The sequence below is a fragment of the Chlorocebus sabaeus genome, chromosome 18, assembly GCF_047675955.1.
Source record: "Chlorocebus sabaeus isolate Y175 chromosome 18, mChlSab1.0.hap1, whole genome shotgun sequence".
NCBI lineage: Eukaryota > Metazoa > Chordata > Mammalia > Primates > Cercopithecidae > Chlorocebus > Chlorocebus sabaeus.
In genome coordinates this window covers 48,943,736-48,967,808 of record NC_132921.1, presented here as the reverse complement: position 1 = coordinate 48,967,808, position 24,073 = coordinate 48,943,736, and the positions used below count along the sequence as shown (strand labels likewise).

The 24,073-nt window shown below is 34.9% G+C and overlaps 1 protein-coding gene across 13 annotated transcripts in view; it reads right to left on the bottom strand.

The window, feature by feature from the left end:
- The window catches only part of NOL4 (nucleolar protein 4), a 392,019-nt gene that overhangs the window by 166,009 nt on the left and 201,937 nt on the right, over positions 1–24,073 (bottom strand). For 11 of the 13 annotated variants that reach the window (XM_007974313.3, XM_037982402.2, XM_037982413.2 and 8 more), the window contains one exon: positions 8,641–8,924. In XM_007974313.3, the coding sequence (XP_007972504.1) occupies positions 8,641–8,924 (284 nt within the window). Of the gene's footprint in view, positions 1–8,640; positions 8,925–12,785; positions 13,053–24,073 lie in introns of those variants that run through there. The other 2 variants (XM_007974322.3, XM_037982411.2) reach the window with 2 other exon arrangements.

Here is a 24,073-nt window from a genome sequence, read left to right as displayed (position 1 = left end):
ATATCCTTGCCAGTATTCATTATTGCCTGTCTGTTGGAGAAAAGCCATTTTAACAGGGGTGAGATCACATCTCGTAGTAGTTTTGATTTGCATTTCTTTGATGATAAATGAGGTTGAGCATTTTTTCATATACCTGTTAGCCATTTGTATGTCTTCATTTGGGAGATGTCTATTCAGACCTTTTGTCTATTGTTTAAATTGTATTATTATATTTTTTCTATCAAATCGCTTGAATTTCTTGTATATTTTGGTTATTAATCCCTTGTCAGATGGGTAGTTTGCAAAAAATATAGTTCAAAGAATGAATAAGATTAAGATCTAGTACCTTATAGCACAACAGGGTGGCTACAGTCAACAATACTTTATTATATACTTTAAAATAACTCAAATAGTGAAATTGGAATGTTACTAACACAAATAAATAAATGTTTGAGGTGATGGATACTCCAATTATACTGATGTGATTATTACACATCATATGCATGTATGAGACCATCACATATACCTCATGAATATGTATGCCTATTATGTACCCATAATAATTAACATTTTTAAATAAAAAATAAAATACATACTAATAAGAAGGCTACAGATAATTATTTTATGGTGCATAATGTAAGGCTCATCTAATAATGAAAAAGTAAACTAGCATATTGAAACAAATTAGAATATATAACTCCATGAGTCTAGTATTAATTTTTCTTCTTTTATTCTTTCTCCAAATTTGGGTCAATATTGAATGTTTTAAGGAGTCCTGGTAATAGCAATTATCTTGAGACATATCTAAATCACTTCTGAGTATTTAAAATATAGTTCTTTCTCTTAGAGATTCTCCACTATTCTCAAGACATCTACAGACTGGAATGATATTTTAAGCATTTGACCTTATTCTTAATGCTAGAACTCAAGAGGAAAAAGATAAGCACACACACACATAAGCAAAGAAACAAAAAACAAAAAGCAGAAAGCCCATAAACAAATAAACAAAAATTAAACACAAAAATATACAAAATAGATAATTTCTTTTTGAAGTATTGATGAACCATCACATAAAGATAAGGATAATGACGGGTCAATTTTGTTTTGTATTTTGGTCAAAAATACAATTTATAACTAACCAGATTATTTATGAATACATGGCATCAGTGGCTGGAGGGCTAGTTACGACTTTGTACTGACCCATATGAACTATTATATGCCTAAAAGAAACTCAAAATGCACATTTCACTGAATGTGCAGAATTAAAATCAACTTCACCTTGCACATTTCAAGGCATAAATTATAGAAGCCCCTCACCTTCTTCATTTTCCTGAGATATAAAACGTGAAATGAACCAACACGGACTGGAACATGCATAGTAGGCAGAGGCACTTGTAATTAATGGCCCTGTTCTTCATCTTCCTGTAATAACATGTAGAGAATATGAGCATATGCAGTGGCAAATATGGTAGCATAATGACTCAAAAGGACACTGATTTGGGTGTTAGGTCATTTGGGTGGGTCTCAATTTCTTCATCTGTAAAATGAAGTGGTTCTTGATTTTAAAATTGTATTATTCTATAATATAGTTGATTTTATAATCCCTAGTAATGTGGGTATTTATTCATAAAAACCTTGTAGACATTTAAATTTAGATTGCAATATGGCATATACTACAAAGCTATTAACCTTATTATATCCTTCTTGTGCATCATTTTATTTTCTAAAAATCTACTAAGAACATAAGAAAAAAATGTATCCAGTAATGAGCAGAACTGAAGAATATGTGATCTTTAAGTATGGAATATACTATTTATATGCGTGTTTATATGCAAAATACATAGGTTTATATATGTATATAATATGAAGATGCTATTTTAAGTTGTTATTTAATAAAATATAAGCTCAAAATTTACCCTAGAGCTGTTAAAAGAACCACTTTCATTCAATTACGCATTCATTTACATTTATGAACCAAAGCAATAAATGGATACTTTGAAGACATACTTAGTTTTATGATAGAGGCATCTGTTACATTCTTTTCATGGTGTAAAGTAACTCAAATATCAAAAGCAAAATATTTGAAATAAGAAAATCAGAAATGCTACTGCAAGAATTTGCTATTTATCAAAAAGCTATCCACTGATTATATTAGATACTATTCCTTTCTGTATAGCTTGCCTGTCATAGTCACCATGTGATGCAGAGAGATGACTGGTCTCACACAGCATCAGCAGGTGTGGGTGTAGTGAAAATTACATGGGCTGCAGAGGCAGGTAACCTGGGTTAAATACCAGGTTTTATCACTTACCTGATTGTACTAATCATGTCACTGGAATTACTTACATGGCACTAGATTTTATTTCCTTTTGTTTAAGTAAAGCTAATAACTGTATTTGTTCTTCTTATATTGGGTTGCTTTGAGTTATGAATAAGAAAGCATTATACAATATTCATAATTATTACAGTTGATACAGTATCTCAATATCAAAACTGATATATCCTTTATCCTGTGGCTAAAGTTTCTTTTATACTCTCCACCACCTATCTAGTCAAACACCCAATTCTGTTCATTTAACTTTCTATATATTTCTTAAATTTATGCCCTCCTCTCCATCCGAACTACCACCTTACTAAGGCAAGTCTTATTCTCTGTTAGCAGACTTCTCCCTTCTTATGCCATCTAAAGCCATCTTGTAAAACAGATGCCAGAATTTTTCTACCCCAGAAAACAATCTGACCACACTATTTTCCTATCCTATACCCTTAAGTGATTCCTTGTCAACTAAAGAGTAAAATCCAAGCTTCAAAAGGGTATTCAAAATCTTCCCTAGTCTGGCACTCTAGTCTCCAGACTTAACTCATCACTTCCATCCTCAGCATTTCTAGTCCTTACCTTAATGCTCTGTTCATCAATGTTCCTCTGTTTGGAATTCCCTATTGCTAAGTGGCCATCTCCTATTTAACCAATAAGAATTAACTCAGGAACTTTCCAAGGCATAGTTAGTAAGCCTAGAGGAGACTCTCACACACAAATCAATTTCCGTATTATAATACACTCATTTATATGTCTGCTTTTTCTGGCCAAAATGTGAATTCTTAATGATAGAGACTTTTTTTTTTCCTTTGTTCTTCTAGCACTCAGGAGAGTGTTTCACACATATTAAGCACATTTCCTATTGTTGTTTCTACCCTGAATAAGAATACACACTGTTGTTTCTACCCTAAACAACACCTGGGCCAAATAAATGTATAACACTTAAAAGCCGGACATTAAAAATCATTAAATTGAAACAATAATGAGAAGGAATATCCGTATAACAAAGGTATTACAGAAGTCAATTCATCACTCTTAGTTTGTAAAAGACAATTTCATTACACTTGATTTTTTTAAAGAGATATTTTGAAGCATGTGCTGCTTCCATTAATCATATTTAAACAAAATTAAATATTGCAAATATTAATGTTAGTTACCATTAATATTTTATAAACTAACTGAATGGTAGTATCAATTTTGGTAAAAAATTAAAGATTAATTGAAAAACGTTACATGAAACACACTGGACAAAATAAAATATTACTAAATAAAATGAAGATTTAGGGGTCTTGGGAACTGAGCTAAAATGCAAATATGCAGTAACTACAGTTGCACATAAACTGTTCAACAATAATCACTTGCCCACCGCAGTCCTTATTGGAAACATTCTTTGGGGAAATTGCTTCAGAATATTTAACCATATAAAGTAAAATGCAGCTGGGTTATAAATACTAAAAGATAAATAGAAAACAAAAAATTAAAAAACCAATAATACAGTGTTTTTAAGTATTCACTGCCATTAGAATTCCAGTTGTCTGTCTATTCTCATTGATTAATAATTTAAAATATCTATACCTAGATTGGTGTTTGATTGGCCTTTCATTTTCTATATAGCTAATCCCTTAACACTTCCTCGTGGGTCTCATTTTCCAAGCTCTTTATCATCATTTCAACTCTCTATCGAGCTCTAATATTATTAGTTGTCCTTTTAAAATGCGGCCAACAGCAAGTAGAAAATAAATATCACCTAACTTCATTCAGTGCAATATATTTAGTCCTTAGATTGGTTAATGTAATTCCCTGCTAGTCTAGTGAGTGAATTTGCATAATAATAAGTAATCAGTAAATGACATTGTCCAACTCAACTATTCGTTTTAAGCACTTCTATTCACTGTTCAATTTTTCAATGCTTTATAATCATTTTTGTTCGATTTTATTCACAGTAAAATTGTGAAATAGGTCAACATTAAACTCACTGGAATCTAAGCTTTTCACATATTCTATATAATTAAGCTTTTATAGCCCTCAAAGGAAGAAGAAATGTATAGTAGTGTCACTTCAAAAGGTCACACAGAAGTGATGGAACGATCCTGAGGACTACAAAAGATCGCACAGATTGAACAGAACTTTATTATGAAGTTCACTTCATCGCCTTGGGGTAAAGCAAGTATTGATCCAGATGCAGGAACCCTAGAGCACTCTACATTTGGATTAAGATTGCAGGAAGAATCTCTAAAGAGAAATTCCAGACACACTCTCCTTCGCAATTCAAATGATTCCACTTTCCTATCTCAGCCTCTATAACTGTCTTCAATCAAATTGCCCGCTAATTCTGTTAGTGTTTCTTCTGCCATGTGTTTTGAATCCACCTCTGAGCACTAACTCTCCTAAGCAATGTTCAGGTTCAGGCCTATGTCACTTCATCTAAGGATTGCTTAGTTTAATAATTTATATCAATGTTGAAACGCTCCATATTTTGCCTTCTAAAACATCCCCTTCTTATCCAGTTGCTTTCATTTTCTCCTTGAGTATTTGTTTCTCTACAAATTCCTTTTATATCACTTGTTCCTAACGGGTTGATATTCTGCAAGATGACATATTTCGACTCTCTCCTCATTCTATGCTCTCCCAAGGTGATCTTATCAACCACCACAGCTTCAAGCACCACTTTTGTTCTGAAATCTTTAAAACGTCTCTCTCTCCATCCTGTACCTTTCTTCAGAGCTGACATATGTCCCCAGAATGCCTACTAAATATGTCCAATGGACACTGCATGTGCATCGTACACTTTACATGTGGAAACCTGCTTCTTCAAATGTTTCTCATTCTGGATCTTAGTAAATGGATTCATCATCCACTTAGGCAAGAAAGCCAAAAATCTTGGAGTCATTCTAGAATGTTCCTCTATACTTTGCTTTCCACATTCAAAAAACCTTTGTATATTTTCTCAAAGTATTGAGAAACATCTATGGACAAGATAGTAAGCCAGGTGTGAGGCATACTGCAGAGGACAAGGTAAACATCATTTTTATATTCACAGAATGTTCACACTAATGAGATATAGAAAGGTAAATATGATGCTCATATTGCAGGCTATGTGAATGGCACTCCCAGGAGTTTGGCAGTATATGAATACAACCTATGGAGGTTAGATAGTTAGTCCTGCAAATACAATGTCAAAAGAACAAAAATAACATGTTCAGTAATTTTTTGTACTACATATCTGCTTTACCTTCTCATTGTCAGTTATTTGATTCCAACTGTCAGTATTTTCCTCTTGGATTGCCACAATAGCTCTCTAACCAGCATTCTCTCATTACTTTTTTCTCTTCCCTATCCTATTCATTCACCAAAACATTGCCAGAATAATTTTTATAAAATTTCAAGCTGATCATGAGCTTTCTAAAATTCTAAGCTGACCACTAAGCTCTTTCTAGTAGACAATCCAAAGTCCTTAAAATGGCCTACATTTATTGGTGGAGCCGCTTTATACTTCATCACTTCACACATGTTCTCTGCTGCAGCCATGCTAAGCTCCTTGCAAATACCCATGCCAGGTATGCTCGCTCACAGCTCTGTGCCTTAAAACATGCTTACCCCTCTCCCATACATAATCAGAATAACTCCTATTTGCCATTCCACACTCACCTCTGACATCAATCTCTCTTTAGAGTTTTCCTTAAGAATCATTATAGTCCCTTGGCACCCTTCCTCTGTTCTTTCATTTCACCCTCCTGACCATACGTCCCTCATATCACTTACAGAATGAGACTGTAACCACAAGTTTGTCCCCCCTGCTAGACTATGAGCTTTTAAACAGCAGGAATCTTACTCTTCTCATTTACATATTTTTGCTTCCTACAACAGTGACTTGCATGTAGGAATCCTTTAGTAAATATTTAGAGAATAAATTAATTGGTGGCAACTAGTGTATCCTGCGTAAGGATGTCATGTTCTTGCTCAATGCCACGAGGAAGTGATAAAATCATACTGAGGTCAGAATGGACAATGATTCCCTAGCCTGAGAATAAGTCATCTTCCCTATCTGCATTCCAGGCCCTTCACAGTGTCTAGCAAGAGACCCCTTCTGAAAGAAATAAAATGGTAATCTTGTATTGCCTTCAAAGTTCAAGGCTCAGTTCCTCTAGGAGGTCTATTTTGACTATTACTTGAAATAGTATTTTCATACTTAAACTCTTACTATTTTAATATGAGAATAAGTATTGCCTGTGCTTGTTCTAAGAAACTTTTCTATGTATATGTATCCTCTTTCTCAAAATTATGTATCAAGAGCCTTGTGAATAAAGACTTTTATTTCTGTGAGTTGTCTCTGCTACCCACTCCATTGCTGCAAGTATGCCAAGTATTTTTAATTGCATAAATTTAAGATGTACAACATGATGTTTTGATATACCTGTCCATAGTTAAATGATTACTCCAGGTAAGCAACTTAACATAGCCATCACTTCCATGTGGTGAGAACATCTAAAATGTACTTTTAGCAAACTTTCAATAGATGATATGATATTATTAACTCTAGTTCTCCTGCTGTTTATTATATCTCTAGATGTATTCGTCCTTCATAGGTGATAAGTATTTACTACGCTATTTTTGAAGAAAATAATAAACATAATCTCTTGATTCTTTTCCCAATGTGCTCCCAATCAAAACTTCTCTCACAAATTTAACTATTTTCTATCTTCATCTTATTTGCTTTCTCGACATTGTCCATGGGAGCTGCCTACACTCTCCTTGAAAGGTGGACTTTGCTTAGCTTTCATACATTACACCCTTCTGATTTTTCTACTGCGTCTTTGGCTATTCCTCAGTTGGCTGTGGGAAGTATTCTTCATTTACTAAACCATAAAATATTAAGTGCATCAGGGTATCTTCTTCTCCTCTAGGCTTGTTTATCATCTTAACTCTCACGAGCAGCCCAAACCATCTGTGCTTCTCAACTCCATTGTAATAGAGATAGAAAGGTCACTTCATTCTGTTTAATATGTGCAAGAATATGTTTTAATAAGCATCGTTCCCAGAGTAATACTGAATAAGAGAATAAGAAAAAGAAAAGCAAACCATCCAATAATTTTAGAAAAAAATTTAATAGACACATAGCATAGAAAGGACATTTCACGATTATTTAAACTTCATAAAGACAGGTTTATGTGGAGGGCAGGGAAACTTAGGAGTTATTTTGTTCTGTAAAATGTAACACAGTGCACAGTGAATCAGATCATGTTAGTAAATATAAAATCATTTGCGTTTATGTAATTTGGCTTTAAACCACTGAGGAAGATATTTGAACATTTGCCACAGAAAAAGTTGTAGCAGCCTCCCTCAGGCAGGAGTGCTTAAGTGTCTGCTAATGTCTAGTGACTTGCTTAAAAGAGGATAAAACAACACACCCCCAGGCAAGCAAGAAGATTTAAATAGAACCAATTTAGGAAGCATAGTGCCTTAGCAAATTCAGAAATTAATCCAGATTAAGACATTTTGCTTTAAGGATCTATGTCAAAAAACAAGTTCTACAACTCTGACTTAGAGGTAAGGGCTGGGGAAGGCACTCAAAAGGTATTTTCCATAAAAACCCTCATGTGTTCCAAAGTACACCTTCAAAAATCATACAGCAAAGTCACCAGCATGTGTTATCTCAAACTAGCAGAAGTTTAAGCTTAATTTAAAAAAAAGTCAGCTGGGAATGGGAGAGGATTGTAATTTATTCTAATATTAATATAAAGAATCTAAACATTTAGATATGTCTGAAATATGTTTTTGTCTTTTGTATGATATAACTTATGGTAAATCATTTCTTAAAATAATTATTTAACCCACAAACTTCATCCAGGACCCTCACACTTAACAGTTCTTTAGTGTCCACAAAGAAAATTACTCATCAAAGTCCCCAGGTCTCTAAAGCAAACTGAAGAATTTAATTGAAACTTTATCTTTATGTACACCTATCCATCTAGGAGAAACTAGATAGTGATCCTTTTATGGTAAAAAATTGTGTACTGAGACTGAAACTGTCACATCTGAGCTGAACAAATTCCCAGAGAGATTCATACAAATAGATTATATATGTGAGAAACATTAACTCAAGTGATTCTCCACATCAAAAAACACCCACAGCTTTGAGACATGATTCATTTTGCTCACTATTATTCCTGAAATCATACGTTATAAACACACAATATGCTTGGTCATAAGTTTCTTGGTATTCTCTTATTGGATTTGTTTATAATATTTTTATTAACAATAATGTTTATCTCCTATATGCATAAGTATTTTCTGTGACCTTCATGACCGACTCAAAAATTCTGGAAATTGTAATGTGACCATACCTTGCTTCCATTTTCTCTCGCCTCTCGTTCCATCTTGAGATCAGAAATTAGAAGGTTCTTATATTTGTTTTTCCCATTACTGTTGTGATCATCTATTCTGTATTCCGAAGTTAGCTGCGCAGACAGGGGACTGTCACTCAGGTTCAGTGGCTGTTCATCTTGCTCCAGCCCAGTTTTGCCATCACTGTTGGAGTCTCCCATCTCCCTGCTGTGTGTTCCCCCTGAAGCAATTGAACTCTGCCCCAGAGTCTCATTGCCATTAAAGCTCTCTGCAGCAGAATCATCTGTTGAAAAGGAAAAGTTATATTTTGATTTTAATTAATATGCTATTCAGATTCTACTTCAACTAGCATTTATTGAGCTCCCATTATGTGGATGGCATTTTACATATAATATGTAATTCATCCTCAGCAATAAGCTTGTAAACAGTTATTGTTGTTTTTAATCTAGTAGGCACATAAGGTTTGAATGTTTTGTCCTCTCTAAATCTCACATTAAAATGTGACCTCCAGTGTCCATAGTGGGGTCTAGCGGCAGGTGTTTGGGTCATGAGGGTGAATTTTTCATGAATGGCTTTGTGCCATTACCATGGTAATGAGTTCTTGCTCTGGGAGTTCATAGGAAAGACAGTTGTTTAAAAGAGCTAGCACCTCTTCTCTCTCTCTCTTGCTCCCTCTGTCACCATGAGACAAACTGGCTCCCCTTCATCTTCCTCCATGATTGTAAGCTTCCAGAAGCCCTCACCAGAAGTAGATGCTGGCACTATGCTTCATGTACAGACTGCAGGGCTGTAAGCCAAATAATCCTTTTTTCTTTACAAATTACCCAGTCTCAAGTATTCCTTTATAGCAATGCAAATGGGCTAACACAGCACATTTAGGCACAAGAAGTGAAATAAAATAATAAGAAGAAAACAGAATTGAGAGAACAATTTAATCTCAAATGCAATCTCAAAGGAAAAAAAAAAAAAAAAACAAAGAGAATTAAATAACTACCAATTATTTTGCAAATAGCTTTTGTTTTTCCAGAGAGAATATCTAGATTTGGTAAACATTCTCTGATAAAAAACATCATTTATCCTACTGGTGAGAATGTGCATCAGTAAAAGCTGAATGAGTGTTTAATATGCATCTAAAGCATTAAAAGTGCTCATAAACTTTGTTCCACTCATTACACTTCTGGGAGTTTAACACCTAAGAAGTTTAATCAGTGTGTGTATCTTTTTGTAGGTAAACATTCATACCAGTGTTGTTCATAATGGCAAAAAATTAGAAATGACCTAAATTACCACAAATAGATTATTTAAATAAATGTTGAAATTGTTAGAATACTATGTAATTATTAAATATTCTATTTTAAGATACAGGGATGTGAGTCATGAAGTACTAAATAGAAAAATCTAGCTACAAAAGAGTGTGATTGGTACGATCCCAATTTTGTAAAAAGAAAATACATAAACATTACATGAAATAACATTCTATTTTTCTTAATTACTTTTATCTTATATAACAATTTGCTACTGATTTTTAAAAATTGTGATGGAAAAGGTATTAAAATGTTTCCTTTAGTTAAAAGCTATTAGTGAAATCATATAAATATGGGTGAGCAAAAGAAATATTATTCAATACTTGTGATTTTTAATTTTCTGAATATTATCAAGTATGCTTTTTGGAGGGGTGTAATGAAATAGTTAATGCTTTCTGATCAATTACATTCATGGGAATTATATTCAAATTCTGAAAGAGTAATATAACTCACAGGTTCACTCATTTATTCACTAACATTTGTTAAGTGCTTACTCTGACCAATATGGGGTTAAGTTTTTGGCCTGTAGAGACTCCGCCTTCAACAAGTTCACAGATAATTAAGAGAGACAGAAAAACAAACATGCCATTAAAATGTAGAGCAAGAAGGCTGTGGTCTAATACAAGGGATAAAGACATCATAGAAGGCTTCCTAAAGAAGGGGATATGAGTTGAATTCCGAAAGGTGAGTGAGCCTTAACCAGGTGGAGAAGTTGGGGAAGAACATTCTCTATAGAGGGATCAGCACATGCAAAGTCACAGAGGTCAGCATATGCAGGGCAAGTGAGAAGTAAGAGTAGTCTGGAGTGCAAGAAAAGAGAAAGAGAAAAGATAAACCTAGAAAGGAAAAAAGAGTATACCAAGAAAAGCATTTTGTTTATCAAAGAACTTGGATTTTATTCTAAGAGCAAATAACAGTTTTAATTTATTGTGAGAAGTGACATGGAAAAAGTTATATTTCAAGTAGCCTATTCTGACTCTGATGAGGAGAATGGTATGAAGGGGCAAAATGGAAGTTGGGGAGACCAATTAAGAGATGTAGAAGTCATCTAAGTTGGCATCTTTAAAAGCTCAAACTTCTGAAGCAGTGGCGGTGCAGAAAAAGAGACAACTAGAAAAATTGTGAGAACAGAACTGGTATGACTAGTAGTAATGGAATAGGCAAGAGTCTAGGATGAAGCCACGTCTGTAGTAAAAAATTAAAAAAAACAGGCTGGGCATGGTGGCTCATGCCTGTAATCCCAGCACTTTGGGAAGCCAAGGTGGGTGAATCACCTGACGTCAGGAGTTCAAGACCAGACTGGCTAACGTGGTGAAATCCCTGTCTCTACTAAAAATACAAAAATTCACCGGGCATGGTGGCATGTGTCTGTAATCTCAGCTACTCGGGAGGCTGAGGCAGGAGAATTGCTTGAACCTGGGAGGCAGAAGTTGCAGTGAGCTGAGATCACGCCATTACCCTCCAGCCTGGGCAACAAGAGCGATACTGCGTCTCAAATAAAATAAAATAAAATAAAATAAACAAAGCCCATTAGGTTTAATTCATAATGAAATAATATTTTTTGATTACAAATTACGCCTGGACTGAATTATTATTTCACACCCAGCCTGAAATAATATCTTTAAACAGTTTTCTAAGACTATCCTGTGAAAAATGTTAAAATACGTTCAAATGGCAAAATTCTATTAACTTACTCTTTTTATGTACCCATCAAAGAAAGAATTGTTGTGGAAAGAAAAAATACATAGGAAAATTTGGGAAACTGGCCATAAATAATATGACATTTTTTATTACATGGTACTTTCCATAGGTATTAATCCAAGGATTCAAAATATTATTTTAACATGAAATGTCTAGGGTTTTTGAAATGCAGAATTAAGGGGATGACTTATATAAGTAATTCAGATAGATGTGTGCATGTTCTTTTTACGCCAATTCAAATTCTTATGCTAAATTATGAAGATAATTTTTGATTACTTTATTATTTCCCATGAAAGTCCAAAGAAGAGCACAATGAATATATTCAACTGCAATTTTCATTTCATGAAAAAAGTGATTTAACATTTGTGTTCTAGAAACCTTTAAAAAATATAGTAACATTTAATGTATGAAAGCTTTGTCAATACGTCATTAGGTTAAATAACCCTAAGTATATATTACATTTTAAAATAAAATCTACATTAGCATAAGACAAATCCAATATCTATCTTGGTTAAAAATTAAACATCCTACAACTCTTTCTTCAATCTGAAATCATTATGTATATCTAATAAGTGGTATATCATTCGTTTATTTTTCAGGTAAAGTAAACATTATTATTTGTCAGGAAAGGCTTTAATAAGTGCCATGTTTTTGTTTCAATAAAAAATATAAACAATAAGGTAGAAAATATTTTTAGATGGAGTAGTTCACTCCAGATGTTACCAAGGTAACTAAATTCAACAGCATTACATATTTCATTCCTGAGTAAATCAGTATGTTTTAAGAAAAACAAATACATGATTTACTCATTTGTATCAAATATACATACTTACATATTTTGTAATTTAAATGGTAAAAAACAATAATGTCTCATAACACTGTCCTATAAATCCAAATTTAAAACAAAGTTTTGATGTCTTTATTTTAAAAATACCATATAGAATAGTAAGCAGATATTAAACTGAATATAAATTAAGAATTTTATATTGTTGAGTTTCATGTAATCATGTTAACAGTTTTTATTCTCTTTCCCTCTCTCCCTAAAAGATACTTTTTAAGAATTTAAAATCGCAGACCTCAGACTCCTGTAACCAATTCACATCAGGTTACCACTTTAAAGGGGTAATCTGCTTCCTTACCTAACATAGTTTGCTCCATCCTGAGTAGCTGCTACACAGAGGGTGCAGTATTAAGATCTGTGGGTATGGCCTTCAGGTTCACTGGGCCAGGGCGATGGTTCTTCTCTCAAGGTTTCAGCCTGGGTATCATAGCATTTGAACCAAAGACTCTGCATTTGAGTCCCAAGGAAAACAGCACCTGGAGCTTTAGAAAATAAGGGTGCCCAAGGTACCTAGCAACAGAGCAGAATGTGGAATGTGATGACAAGGAAGTGTGGAATCTAGTGACATCAGGAGGGCAGTTGGATGTCGGGAGTTAATTTGTTCTGTGGCTACTTTTGATGGGATGGATTTAGCGTTGTGAAGAATTATTGTGCTATCTCTGCGAGCACAGATGAGGCTCCTTCTTGTCTAGAAGGTCTAGTAACACAGTAAATGGCAGACTATTCATTTTATTGTTTCTCTTTTGCTACTCTCCATTCCCTCCATGAATTACCAGAGACCCTAGAAATACTGTAAGTTATCCTGCCAGCATTTTGTAGAAAAGTGGTTTCATCAGCGTCACATTCAACAATTAGCTCTCTCTGTGTGAAGAGAATTGACCTAAAACATTATGTGTAATGTATATGTGTACGTGTGTGTATTTAAGTGTGTGTGTATATATGTAATCTCCCAAAGTACTGACCTACTTTCTTATTTAGTTACTTTCAGTAGCTTAGCATCATGGCCTTTAGGCCAAGTGCCTTAGGCAAAATGAACAGGAAAAAATGTGTGTGTATATATATATATATATACACATATATAATCCTCATTTTAACATTAGTACTTGGAAGTTTAGTCCTAAAATTCAGGTCAGATGCTCACAGGGTCCAAAAAGATTTTATTGTTTTCCCCAAGTGCACCACAATTTTCCTCCTCTAGTCCTTTGATGCCCCCTTAGAAAACTTCTCTTTCATATCTTACCATAAAACTAAGTATTAAGTCCAAAACATAGATGTAAATAGCCTTGCTGAAAGGATTAGTACTTTCATATCCAAAAAGGTAGAAAGAAATTTAAAAATTTCTTTGAGATCTAATTGCAAAATAGTTTAAGTGAGACTCTCCTTTACCCCTTGTGGTCTCTGCTCTATGTCTTCTCCCAGCAAGGGGTTAAAAAAATAATAATAAAAAATAAGCTTATCTATCACTAGGCCATACCTTACATCTTACACCATAACTCCCTCTATCTGCAACACAAAGCAGGTAATGTAGGCTGAATGAATCCTTTGCAGCACTTTCCAGTCCAGTTTTTGCCTGGAGTCTGACTCTCTGATTCATTTCTGGCTTAAGCTCCTTTGTCATCTAGAAATTCCTCATTTTTCTTCCTTAAAACTTGCTTATGACCTTTTCATTCTTTGAATTTATGTTTTACCTATCCTCTACAACACAGTTTTTAACACTTAATGACATAGCCCTGCTCTCTGTTTTGTTTTTGTTATCTCACATGCAAAAACCTCAGTTCCTGACCACAAAGTCCTGTGCCTTCAGTCTCAACACCACAAAAACCTGCAGAAAGATAAATAATCAAAATTGCAAATTGCAATTTTTATTTTATTTGCAAACTATAATTTGGATTATATACTATTTAGTAATGTTATCTTAAACATGTGCAAAAGAATAATGGGACATTTTGAAGTCAAAACATTCATACTTAAGTTTATTGATGTAAACAAATGCATATGTATATACATATTACGTGTATATGTAGGTGTATATATATATATATATGACTACTACTAAAAGATTAAAGGACATTTGTTTTAATATGATAAAACTGATTTTATTGGAGGCAAGAAAATAACAGATGTTTCAGCCTTCTACTAAATTGTCCAGAAGGGGGACACTTACTCTTGTTTGACAGCTCCTAATCCATCCTTTGTCATGGAAGAATGGGATCTACTTGAAGGAGGTTATTACAGTGAAGGCACAGAGATAAGGTGGATGTCTCAAAGCATATAACTAAATTTCAGTGCAATCATTAAATAATAAAACTAATTCTTACCTATCAATGAGGAGTTAATTTATATTGTTTATATTATGCTGTTTATAATACTTAACCAAACATTTATGTGCACAAGATACTTTTCTTGGCACTGTTGAGTCCAAAGAGACTCCATATAAAAATTGTTCTTATCTAAGATTAGACCATAAAAATTACAATGCAAGGTAGAAAATACTATCTGTTCCATGAGAGTTTCATATCAAGTATCATGAATAAAAAGGTTTCTCAGAGAAAGAAGAGTCACCTATGTATTGCTGGGGATGAAGAGTGTATCAGGGAAGGTCTTTTACAGGAGGTGGAATTTGAAGAAGGTGAAATATATGTAGATGTATAATGGGGACGGTGAAGGTTATCCCAGTTTATGAGAGGGCATAAGAAAAAGCATCAGAGGCAGAAAAAAGCTGGAAGAGGACAGGGAATTTAGTATGTTGTATGTACTAAAACAAAGAATTGCATGCGTGTGTGTGTGTGTGTATGTGTCTATATACGTGTGTGTATATATATGTGTATGTATATGTATATATATATGAGACAGGATCTCACTCTTTTCGCCCAGGCTGGAGTGCAGTGATGAGATCACAGCTCACTGCAGCCTCAACTTCCCGGGCTCAAGTGATCCTCCTACCTCAGATCCCCAAGTAACTGGGACTACAGGTATGTGCCACCATGCCCCGATATTTTTTTATTTTTATTTTTTTATTTTTTGTAGAGAGGGGATCTCACTATGTTGCCCAAGCTGGTCTTGAATTCCTGAGTTCAAGCAACCCTCCTGCCTCATCCTTCCAAAGTCCTGGTATTACAGGCATTAGAAATCTACTGTGTCTGAACAAAATTGTATATTTTAGAGTAGTGGATATTTTATTGCGTACCCTTTTTTTCGGGAACACTTATAAAATCATTCATTATTCTCCTGGAAGGGGGTGGGGTACTAGTAAAAACCCATTGATTATGTGAGTGTAGTCTGAGGAAGCTTATTTATCTCTGTTCCTACCTCTAAGCTACTATCAACTGACCCATAACAAAATTTTCTCCCAATTCCAAGATAACACATTTAAAAAACCGGCTGTTATGCAATAACTTGTAAATGGCTTCTTAATTGTCTAAACAAATTGCAAAATACAGTCATGCATTGCTTAACAAGAGGGATACATTCTGAAAAATACATTGTTAGGCAATTTCACCATTGTGTGAACATCATAGAGTGTATTTACACAAACCTAGATGGCATAACCTACTATACTTTTAGGCTCTGTGGTATAGCCTATTATTCTAGACTACAAATCTGTACAGGATGTTACTGTACCGAGTGCTGTAGGCAAAGATAACACAGTGGTATTTGTGTAAATAAACATGTGTAAACATAGAAAAGGTACAGCAAAATATATAACATAATCTTATGAAATCACTGTTGTATGTGAGATCTGTTATTGAATGAAACATTATTATGTGATACATGACTGTACTATTTTCATGCTTACCCATTAGCTTGTTCAGGATTTCACAGAACTAGCTATTTTATATAAAATTATATGCAGAAGTGTATTTTGATATTTTTATGTGTTGGAAAATATCAGATTTATTTTGTTGACGAAGTCACAGTTATTGCAAATACCACTGTGTTATATTTCTTACAGTCATAATAGTAAAAAAGTTAAAATTTCATTTAGAAGTGAAAAAATATATACATAGATTTTTTCCTCCCAACTCACAGCTCAGATCTACTTATGGAATCCACGTAAGTTTCCTGAACTAGATGCTATGCTACTTTTTTCACTTATCTTAAATAGTACCATAATATTATCATAATTCACAGGTTTCAGATCGCTAAGTCCAACACTGATACGGTAGGTTTCAGTGGGGGTCTGTGTTGTCCTTCTTCTCACCTTACAACTCCTTGTCATTTTGTAACATTTAGAATATATTTACAAGCTAGAATGTACATTTTCACAAGGTAGGTATTTTACATCTTTTGTTTCTTTGTGTTTCTCTATGGAATTCAACCTAGTGTTTTATTACACAAAGTTAACACTATAGACATAGATGATAAAGATATAAATAAGGCAAACAATGTCACAGATAATATAATGCATTAATGCAGGTGTGTGGTGAAATCCATGTATTAGTCACATACTCACGAGGCTATTTACTGCTACCATTTAAAACCAAAACAATACGTGAGATTTTTGATGTTCTGTCTCATACAGCAAGCATTATATATAATGAGAAAATCTTGTTAGATTTAAAGTGAATCTAAGACAATCATTTTATAGCATGTCAGTGTTTTCAAAGAGAGCTGCCTGCTAACCACTGGAAAGAAATGCCCCAGAAAACCCATCAAATGGGCAATAGAAACAAGAAACAATGCCATATATTATTATAGAGTCATTCTACTAGAAAATGATTTGGCAATTTATAAGGAAATGCCTTAGAGATGTATCATTACTTATCCCCAACCACTAACTAAATTATGGAAACAAATGTCCCAGATTGGGGTAAATCATTTTGGAAAGAAATGTTCTAATTGAAGCTAAAATCAATATGATCCAAAAGGGGGTTGCCCTAAATTGGTGTTTAGCCAAAAGCAAATCAAAAGGGTTTCTTCTTGCCGATAACAAATCAGAAAATATTTTATTTTGAAAGCAATGAAAATCTTGGAAAATAAAAAGACCCATCTGTAACAATTTTATGTTTGAAACAGTGTCTTGGAGCTGGGCAGGACCTGGGCTAGCTTCCAATTTGCCCTTGTAAGAAGCACTTTGGTGGTGGCTATCCACCTTACAGAACCCTACCACCCCCATCCCACGACTTGTTCTTGATACACAGTGATAAGTTACCAGAAACTATACTTCTCTTCTGTCAGTTGACCATTGGGATGGCCTGTTTTGGATATTGATTCTCTCACTTATTTCACCAAGTCAGCTGTTGTTTTGCCTAATGCATTTTTCGGAGTCTCTGTCCAACCAGACCAGAATTTACTCTCACCTTCATGCTCATGTCCCAGGATAATCTGACTTCTCTGGTTCTGTATCACAATCTAGTTCACAGGATCTTTGGAAACCAAATCCTAATATACATCCCCATAATTCTACATAAGGATAAAACTATGCTCAGAGGAGCAAAAATGGTTGAGTCTTGTCTACTTTGGTAAGATATATAACAATAAAAAATATAAGATAACTAAAATACAGGGCCCTGTCTCCTCAGTGAGCAGGAAACTATTGTTTTAAAATGTATATACATACCACATCCACAGTGAAGGTTAAACTCCTAAAACTTGACCTCTCTACTACTTAGAAGAAGACACATTACATAGTAGGCGTCATCTGGTTTAGATTGCAGTGCAAATGGCTTTTCCATTTGGACTTCATGATGACAGAATAGACCAGCTGGAACTCTAGGTATCTACATGTGCGAAGCCTGAGGTGATTTTCAAAGAAAGAAACTGTATCAGTACAAATAAAGTATTAGTGTAAGGCCCCGCAGTCTTCAATGGGTGACTGCCTTTTGGGAATGTCTGCTGTCTCTTTATATACTTGGGCATCATGAACTGAGTACCACCTTAATTAAATTAAGACATGTTCATTAAATTTAGACATGCTTAGTAGCTCTTTTTCATCAAGTGGAAGTGTGACATGGAGGAATGGGTCTTCTGAGGCTCCCATGGTATATGAATAGGATGATCAAAACCCACAAAACAACAGTTCCTTCTTTAATCTCTGTCTACTAATTCAAAAGAAATTTTTAATGAAAAATTGGTTGAAAATAAGAAAGGTCAGCCTTGTTTAAATGATAATGTGAAAATCTGCAGTGGTACAGTTGTTTACACAGATAGACCCAAATGAAGAAGGAAATATGGGTAAGACTTTGAGTAGTAAGTCTTTTTGTATACTCTCCTTAGGACAAATACAGAGTTAGGTTATCGCATTCTGTCTTTGGCAGTGGCCAAATGGCACAGAGGCTTAAAAGAGCCAGGCTAGATGATTTTTAGACAGAAGTGGAAGCATGATATTGATAAATCTTTTTAAGGTCAAGAGCTTGAAAATGTTCATGCCATGTCCATGTCCATCAGAAAACCACTACAGTAGAAGGTGATCCTAATAAGTGTGATTTTTCCTGTGGATATGAAGCATCCTACCTGCTGGACCCAGGTTTGCTCAGTGGGATTATGAATGGAGTGGCAGTCAGAGCAGTAGCAAAGCATGGGTGCTTCATTCTGGGTGCTTCATCGGCCATGTTAATCTGAGTACTCAGTTGTCCAACAGAGTGTTCAATCTTAACATTTTGATGAAGTACATAATTTTGAGAAGATTCACTGTAGTAGATCAATTGTATTGGATCCCTTTAATTCTGTATGGGCTAACTACTTGTTTTTAGTGGAACGATGTTTATTTTTTACTTACTCCTGCATTTCTTGACCATTCTTCCTCAGACATCATTTTTGACCTCAGAATGTTTTATATACTACAGTTTTTCTGATACTACATTACATTAAATCAAGGAAATCACATCATAGTAGAAGCATTGAAGTAACTATATGATTTTACTTGGAGTTATTGCTGTTATCTCTTTCATCACTGGCAGAGTAGTGACCTTATAAAATGATGGAATGAACTGTTAAAAACTCAACTTCAATGCCACCGAGAGATAGTACCTGAGTCTGAGGGGCTGCCTTTTAGGATGTGATGTGTGCTTTAAGTCAGCTGCTGATACTTAGGGCTACTTATTTCTTAGCCACAACAGCAGGCTGGAAACAAGGTGCTCCAGAGATGGAAGCAAAACTTCTCATAACTCTTCTTTACAACTGCAGGTTCTGCTCACCTGCAGAAAGGACATTTGCAACAAGTGGAATAGAAACTGAACATTTTATACCATGCAGGCCATTAAAGGAATCAATTTTTTAAAAGGAGGGCCATGTGTTGGTTGAGGTCATTAATCATGACTATCAAAGGAATGAAAGATGGCCAAAAAACAAAATAGTTTGGGAGGTCGATACTCAGGGAGTATCTAAAGTATTTTTCATTATATTCTGCAAGATGGAAAATATTATCAAGGCAATTCTTGTAGGCAGAGACAAGAAGATCACATTCCCTGACACGCCATTGCATCTGGACTATTTCCTGAGTAGTTTTATTGCTGCTAAAGAAGTAAAAGCATGGAATTTGTAGTTGAGGTTTTTAGTCAAGCTATGGCTTGGAAACAAGATGCAGAGAAAAGGAGTGCAATGTTTATCTGGATTTCTCGCTTGCTGTCAAGTATCTGAATATTAAATAAACATATTCCTCATTTCCTTAAGTTTTATCTCCATCGTTGTACATAGCGTGTGGTGGTAGTAAATAAATACATGAATTAGTCCATTGATTGTATAATTTCAATTGTTACAGAACAATGAACGTCACTTTGTGATTTCAACTCAGAAAAGTGAGTCTTTTCAACACGATACCTGGGTGCAGTTGCTGATCATGGCTCAGATTTAGTTCTATTGGGGAAATAATAGGATTTATGTAGTTTATGCAAAGAAGCTGCTTAAGTATTTGATGGAAGTATATTTGGACATATGAGAACGTTGTGTGATGGTGTGATATGTGTGTATGTGTTAGCCAATGATACCATGTACTAAGCACTCACTAGGATGGCAACCTAGTGCCTACATTCTCCCCCTAATTCACAAGTATAGGCCACTGTAGGCATGATATATTGCTGCCTTGGAAGAATTTGGAGCTGTGAGACAGATGAAATATGTCATTGGATGTCATTGGAACTAAGTATTTTTATGTTAAACACTAGAGAGAACTAAAACTACTCTCACTGAGGTTCCCATCATTTTTCTAGTTCCTAACTTTCCAGATTTGGGGTAATCAACTCTTTTGTGAATTTTGAGATATTCCAGTCCTTCTTCAATAGATAATCATTTTTGCACCATTTTTGCTTAATTTAGCCAGTTTTTAAAAAAAACTTTGAAAAAGCAACCTTAAGAAATACATAAAATTTGTTTTGCTTTTGAGAAAGCCAAAAACTAAGGAGTGATGTCAGAAAGAAGGTGGAATAGGAAGCCTTGGACCCTCCTTCCCCCAATGGATGCCCTGACTCAACACAAATACACGTCATTCTCTTCATGAAAATTCCAGAAATTAGTTGAAAGCTCCTACATCCTGGTAAGTGCAAAGCCAGCCACAAAGAAATGAGTAAAAATATGTGAGAAAAGTGAAGAACAGAAATGTTACGTGGCTTGACTGTGTTCAGTTAAAATTATAACTTTTATGTTAAAGGACTTCAAATTATGTAATAAAGTATAGTCATATAAATAGGGAATACTAAGCCTAAAAAGAACACTTTCAGGGACTATGCGGAGGGATAGAATTGAATCAAATATTTGATGGCTTTAATATGTTTGTATTGCCTGTCAGGAACATAGAAAATTAAAGATTTAAAGATTAAAGATTGTACACAATCAGTCTTTTGTACAGTATATCAGAAAACATTGATGAAATCATCAAAAGATCAAATAAGTGTCTCTATCTCTGGAGGCATTTAAGGATGAAATCTGATCTACAGGAGGGTAATTTCCAGTTCTTATTCCTTTATTGATTTTTGATTAGCATATTTTAAATATTCAATAACTATTTGTTAGAATAGACTATCGCAGTAGTTCACAGCTGCACTGCTAGTATCTCTTTAGAAAATAGACTGTGGGGCTTCTTATGCTTATGTGTGTTCCTGAATTAACTGTATGTATTACTGAACTGGGGACTATGATAGGAAGAATTCCAAAAATGCCCTCCAACCCAAGATTCTACACCCTAATTTCTAGAACCTGTACATATGCGGAGGTATCACTCCCGTGATTGTTATGTCATGTGGTACAATTGATGTTGGTAGAGAGATTACCCGGGTGGGCTGATTAAATCACATGAGCTCTTAAAAGCACAGAGCTTCCTCAGTTAGTAGCAGAAGAGAAAGTCAGAGAGGTTCACAGCACACAGGTTTTTCAAGATGGAAGAAGCCACATAAAGAATGCAGGCAGTCTTCAAGGAGCTGACATCGATCCTCCATTGATAGCCAACAAAAAGTAGAGACTGTGGTCCTACAACCACAAGGAACTAAACTCTGCCAACCACCTGGGTCAGCCTGGAAGTGAATTCTCTCCCAAAGTCCCCAAATTAGAGCCTAGGCAGGCTGACACCTTGATTTTGGCTTTGTGATACCTGAGGATAGAATCCAGTCAAACTTGCCTGGACTTCTGACCTATAGACCTATGAGGTATGTGGGGTTTTTTTATACTGTCAAGTTTGTAGTATAGAAAGCAACATAAAATGAATACAGCACAAACATGAAGAATTTTCTAGGTATGTTAGGATACATAATACTATTTAAAATTATTCAAGTATCTTTCAAATAATAGAAGTGTATCAGTAGTTTTCAAACTTTAATTGCTTCAGAATTTCCTAAGGGAAATGATTAAAAATAAGTATCTGTAGGATCTACGTGGGCACTAAAACCTCTAACATAATAAAGTCTAGAAATCTTGGTTTAATTTATTTTGGTTGAAATCAGGGAATCTAGAAGCATTTCTCATATAAATGCTTAGGAGCCACATGTGAGAAATTAATGTCGATGATATCCAACAATTAGCCAGTGAAATATGCAATTAAAGGAGGCAACTGTGGATAGCAACAGAACTAAAAATGACTAACAGCCCTCAATTCTGGGTTCAGTAAGGCTGAATCTGAGGATATTTTAATCTCATTTTATAAAAATCTGGGAAAATTTCAGGAAAAGAAGCCAAAAGTCAAATATTTTTTCCATTTATCAAAACTAATAAACAAAAATACTTACTGCCAGAATGGCCCCATTTTTACAAAAGATTCATGAAAGGATATGATCTTTCCCAAAGAATTAAAGATACATGTATAACTAAGGAGCTAAAAATCTTATTTGGGGGAAAAGGATAAACTTAATTGCCTTGGTTAACAAACTCCTGGAAGAAAAGGTCTTTACCTGGGTCAAGTGTATGTTTGGAAAATCACGAATCTTTACTCTCCTTACAGAGTAGAGCTGCCTATCACGTAAGCGTTCACATGTGCTGCTGAAGTCACTGTCAGTTTTGCTCACACAGCAGGTAAAGAGTATCACCCTGGGAAGAATTGTCAAAACCATCAAAGTGTGTCCTCTGGGTCCTGCATGTTCTCCTTCCCCTCTTGATTGCTAATTCTCTAGCTATTTGTGTGCACACCAGCTCTCTGTATGTCATTTTACTGAGTAATGGATTGACAGATGGATTGACTGATTATCCTTTATCTGAAATTCCCTCACAGAAAAATGTTACTTCCACTAGGCACTTGTAATTTAAACCTTTTATGTCTAATTGTGGAATGAAAGGCGTTTTCTCTTGGTATTTTCAGCCATTAGCAAGCAGGTAAAGTGTATTGTGTTTTGGGAGTGTGTGTGGAGAGAGAAATGCTGTGATCGTCTTAGACCTATTAAGTACTCATGTTTTTTAAGAAACTTAGAGGTGAATGATTAGAACGTACACTCATTTAGGTATTCTCCTAAACTCTCCTACCCCTGCCCTTCAACAGTTCTTCTCCCTACGGTAATGGGTGAGCCAGGACTACTCAGTGATGAATCTAAATTTCTTATTGTCAATATTCTGAGACAGCAAGAAGCCTGAGCTACAAACCTCTTCTTGGATTTACAGAACAAATACATCCTAAAATAATTATTCTGTAAGGATCCACAATACATGCTCCCTTATCTATCACAATGGTCATTGGCTGGTTTGTTCTCAGATCTGTTCTCCTTCTATTGCAAATTGTATTTCCTAGGCTTTCTTGCCTAGTGCCTTATGACTGGGTTTAGACAATGAGAGACACTGGCAGAGATGAATAATAGGACAAAAAGAGAATAACTGGTTATGCCCTTCTCCCTCCCCATGCACACACCTTCTCTGGTTCAGGCAGTATCTCCATCTCCAGCATGGGAAGTATATCCTCTATGCCCTAGTTCCTGCTAAGAAGCCTCTTTTGCAAATCTGATTCCCATGTAGGAGCTCTGGGCTTGAGCTCCAGTAATATCTAGTAATATCTTCCCTGGCCCTTCCACTGCCAACTATGGGAGTCACCTCTTTCTGTTATCAATTTCTGAGTTGCTTCACGAACCCCTGCTTGGCTTTTTAGCTCTTCAAACACCACTGTGAGTGCCTAGTGTTAAATTTTCCTAATGGATGTCATGGAATGGGCTCCATTTTCCAGATTAGATCCCAATCCCAACT